This window comes from Sorex araneus, chromosome X (genome assembly GCF_027595985.1).
Source record: "Sorex araneus isolate mSorAra2 chromosome X, mSorAra2.pri, whole genome shotgun sequence".
Classification (NCBI taxonomy): Eukaryota; Metazoa; Chordata; class Mammalia; order Eulipotyphla; family Soricidae; genus Sorex; species Sorex araneus.
Window position 1 is genome coordinate 251064061 of NC_073313.1, and position 3748 is coordinate 251067808.

Sequence of the window (3748 nt, forward strand, 5' to 3'; positions counted from 1 at the left end):
CCTGATCCTTTTTAAATCTATCTGCGACCAGACCATGAGTCAGGATTTCTTTTATTTATTTTTTTTGGCTTTTTGGGTCACACCCAGCGGTGCTCAGGGGTCACTCCTGGCTCTGCACTCAGAAATTACCCCTGGCCGTGCTCAGGGGACCATATGAGATGCTGGGAATAGAACCCGGGTCTGCCACATGCAAGGCAAACGCCCTACCCGCTGTGCTATCACTCCAGCCCCGAGCCAGGATTTCTTACTTTTCATGTTTTCTTTCCTGTCTTTCATCTTTCTTCCTTCCTTTATTTCTTCCTTTCTTTCTATCTTCCTTCCTTCCTTTCTTTCTCTTTCTTTCTTTCTTTCTTTCTTTCTTTCTTTCTTTCTTTCTTTCTTTCTTTCTTTCTTTCTTTCTTTCTTTCTTCCTTCCTATCTTTCTTTCTTCCTTCCTTCCTTCCTTCCTTCCTTTCTTTCTTTCTTTCTTTCTTCCTTTTTTCTTTTTTAACCCCTGTTCTCCTCTTTCTCTCTTTCTTTCTTTCTCTCACTCTTTTTCTTCCTTTCTGTCCTCCTATTTTTTCTTTCTTTTGCTGTTGTTTTTGTTTGGAGCCAGACCTGGGGGTGCAAATGGAAATTTCCTGGTTCTGTGCTCAGGGACCACTCCTGGTGGGGTCCAGAAGACCAACTCTAAAAACCAGGACGACCACAGCAAGGCAAGGCCCTACCCACTCTACTCTCTATCCAGTTCCCGAGCCAGGATTTCCTGAAGTGAAAGTTCCTCCCAAGAGATACACAGGTCAATGCAAAGAAAACTATCTGACATTCGTGAACAGTCAGATTGGAGTCTGGGAACTCCTTCCTGTGGCTGACTCCCATTTCTCTTTCTAGGCCAGGATTTGAACTTATCTCAACGATGGCAGAACTTAACTGGAATTTTGAGGACTTACAAGACATCTTCAATGACTATAATTACAGTTACAACACCGACATGCCTGATATCCAGCCAGACTCTTCCCCGTGCAGGCAAGAATTTCTGGATGTCAACAAGTACGCCGTGGTGACCACCTACGTCCTGGTGTTCCTGCTGAGTCTGCTGGGCAACGCCCTGGTCATCCTGGTCATCTTCTTCAGCCAGATCAGCCGCTCGGTCACCGACATCTACCTGCTCAACCTGGCCGTGGCCGACCTGCTCTTCGCCCTGACCTTGCCCATCTGGGCCGCGTCCAAGGCCAAGGGCTGGGTCTTCGGCACCCCCCTGTGCAAGCTGGTCTCCCTCCTGAAGGAGGCCAACTTCTACAGCGGCATCCTCCTGCTGGCCTGCATCAGCGTGGACCGCTACCTGGCCATCGTGCACGCCACCCGCACGCTCACCCAGAAGAGGCACTTGGTCAAGTTCATCTGCCTGGGCATCTGGACCTTGTCCCTGGTCCTGTCCCTGCCGCTGTTTATCTTCCGCGAGACCTACAAGCCACCCTACTCCGGGCCCGTGTGCTACGAGAACATGGGGGCCAACACCACCAAGTGGCGCATAGTGATGCGGATCCTGCCCCAGACCTTCGGCTTCCTCCTGCCCCTGCTGGTCATGCTCTTCTGCTACGGGCTCACCGTGCGCACGCTCTTCGAGGCCCACATGGGGCAGAAGCACCGCGCCATGAGGGTCATCTTCGCCGTGGTGCTGGTCTTCCTGCTCTGCTGGCTGCCTTACAACCTGGTGCTGGTGGCCGACACGCTGATGCGCCTCGGGCTCATCCGGGAGACCTGTGAGCGCCGCAACCACATTGGCCGCGCCCTGGACGCCACCGAGATCCTGGGCTTCCTGCACAGTTGCCTCAACCCCTTCATCTACGCCTTCATCGGCCAGAAGTTCCGCCACGGGCTCCTCAAGCTCCTGGCCCACTACGGCCTGGTCAGCAAGGAGTACCTGGCCAAGGAGGGCCGGACTTCCTTCGCCGGCTCCTCCACTTCCACCACCCTCTAAGACGTCCCCCAGCCCCCCAGGCAGCCCCCAGCGCCCCTCTGCAAGCCTCATGCCCTCTGGCCCAGCTGTCTCTGTGACACCGTGGCTTCAGGGAGTGGCTGAGTGGTGACTTCACCTGCTTCCGTGAGGACTCGGCCAACGACTTGGCTCTGCCCGTCCTACGACTGAGCCCTCAGCACTGTCTCTCAGACATTTTATCAGCTGTCCCTTGAAGTGATGGCATAAGCAGCCCCTCGTGGTCAGCACCCTTCGTGGTCCCCGGCTCTGCCCGTGCTCACCTGCTTGCCAACCCCAGGAGAGGCCCAGGATGGCAGAAACTCACTTTCTAAAGCTCCCTCCAGCTGGGAGTGGCCGCACGGCCCAGTTCTGACTGGTCAGACAAGGGCGCTGTGTCCTGCTGGGCCACTCTCCCCCAGGAAAGGCCTGCTTTGTGACATTCCCAGAATTCCAGGGTAGAGACCTCCCGCCAGGAGGTTTCAAGGTGATGGGGTGAGCAAGTCAACTGGCAGAATTCTAGAAAATGTCACCAGCTGCTTTCACAAGCAAGTGTAAACAGGCTTCCGCGAGTCATTACTTAAGAGGAAGTCTGTGGGGGCCAGGACACTCCTAGGGAACACTTCAGATCTAATACACAGAGAAAAAGAGAGACAGAGACAGATGCACATGTCCTTGGTTCTTTGATTATAGCCTTTGAATATGGCTATCGGATATGATGGGTCATGCTGAGGCAGCCACTTTGTTATTCTGAGGCAAGAAGTTTCGACATACTATGACAGAGCCTATGAACCCAGAAATCAACCTAAGCATAAATAGGCAAATGATTTTAGTAAGGATGCCAAGAGTGTTCCATGTGGAAGGGAAGGGATTGTCTTTCTGCAAAGCGTGCTGGTAAACTGGATATCCACATGGAAAACACTAAAATTGGATGTTTATCTTATGCCGTAGACAAAAATCAACCCCGGTGGTGACTGAAACAAAAGAATGAAAAGTCTAAGTAAGACTTGACAAGTTTCATGCCATTAAACTTAGCCATGATTTCTCAGAAATAACAGCAAAACTCATGGACAACAAGAGAAAAATAAATAAGATTCCATCAAAGCAAAACCTTGGGTGCATCAAAGGACGCTATCAGCAGCATATGACGGCAGCACACAGGACGGGAGAAAATATTTACAAATCATATATCTAGATGATAAGGAGTTCTTATCCTGACTAGAATTCTGACATGCAACAGAAAAAGGCAATGGATTTGGAAATATTTCATGATTTTGCAGAAGAGAATTTTGCCTGCAGAGAATAAAAATATGCCATTACCCATAATGAGAGCTGAAAATTCAAGCTACAATGAGATCAACTACCAATCCGTACCCAGTAGAACGGCTATTCAAAAAAAAAAAAAATCAGAGGGAGGGAGGAAGGGGGAGGTGAAAGGGAGCACGTACCGAGAGAAAGGAAGACATAGATTCCCTGAGATGGCCCTCATAGGAAGGTGGAAGGGGAGAGCCAGCATGAACATCAAAAGGACAGTTTTTCCTTCGAATTAAACCTCGAATCACTCTAGAACTCTCTAACTCAAGTTCTCTGTGTATGCCCAAGAGAGCTCAAAGCAAAGACTAAGACACTAACTAAGCTCCTATTCGCAAGTGTGAATAACTCATAATGTCACCAGGGATCATCATTCCCCAGAGTCAAAAAAAAAAAAAAGGGAACAACCCAGATGGCCTTCGATGGCTGCATGGAGAAGCCAGGTGTGGTGCAAAGAGACAACAGAATGTGATTGCTCCATCT

General features: G+C 50.2%; 1 protein-coding gene across 1 annotated transcript; it reads left to right on the top strand.

Moving 5' to 3' along the window:
* The first annotated feature begins 895 nt into the window (after window positions 1–895).
* On the top strand, window positions 896–1960 carry CXCR2 (C-X-C motif chemokine receptor 2). Its single transcript, XM_004617149.2, has one exon. The coding sequence runs from the start codon at window positions 896–898 to the stop codon at window positions 1958–1960; it is 1065 nt and encodes a 354-aa protein (XP_004617206.2).
* The last annotated feature ends 1788 nt before the right edge of the window (window positions 1961–3748 follow it).

Coding starts and splice junctions, on each gene's coding strand:
- CXCR2 (XM_004617149.2), top strand. CDS start 896: ATGGCAGAACTTAACTGGAATTTTGAGGACTTACAAGACATCTTCAAT.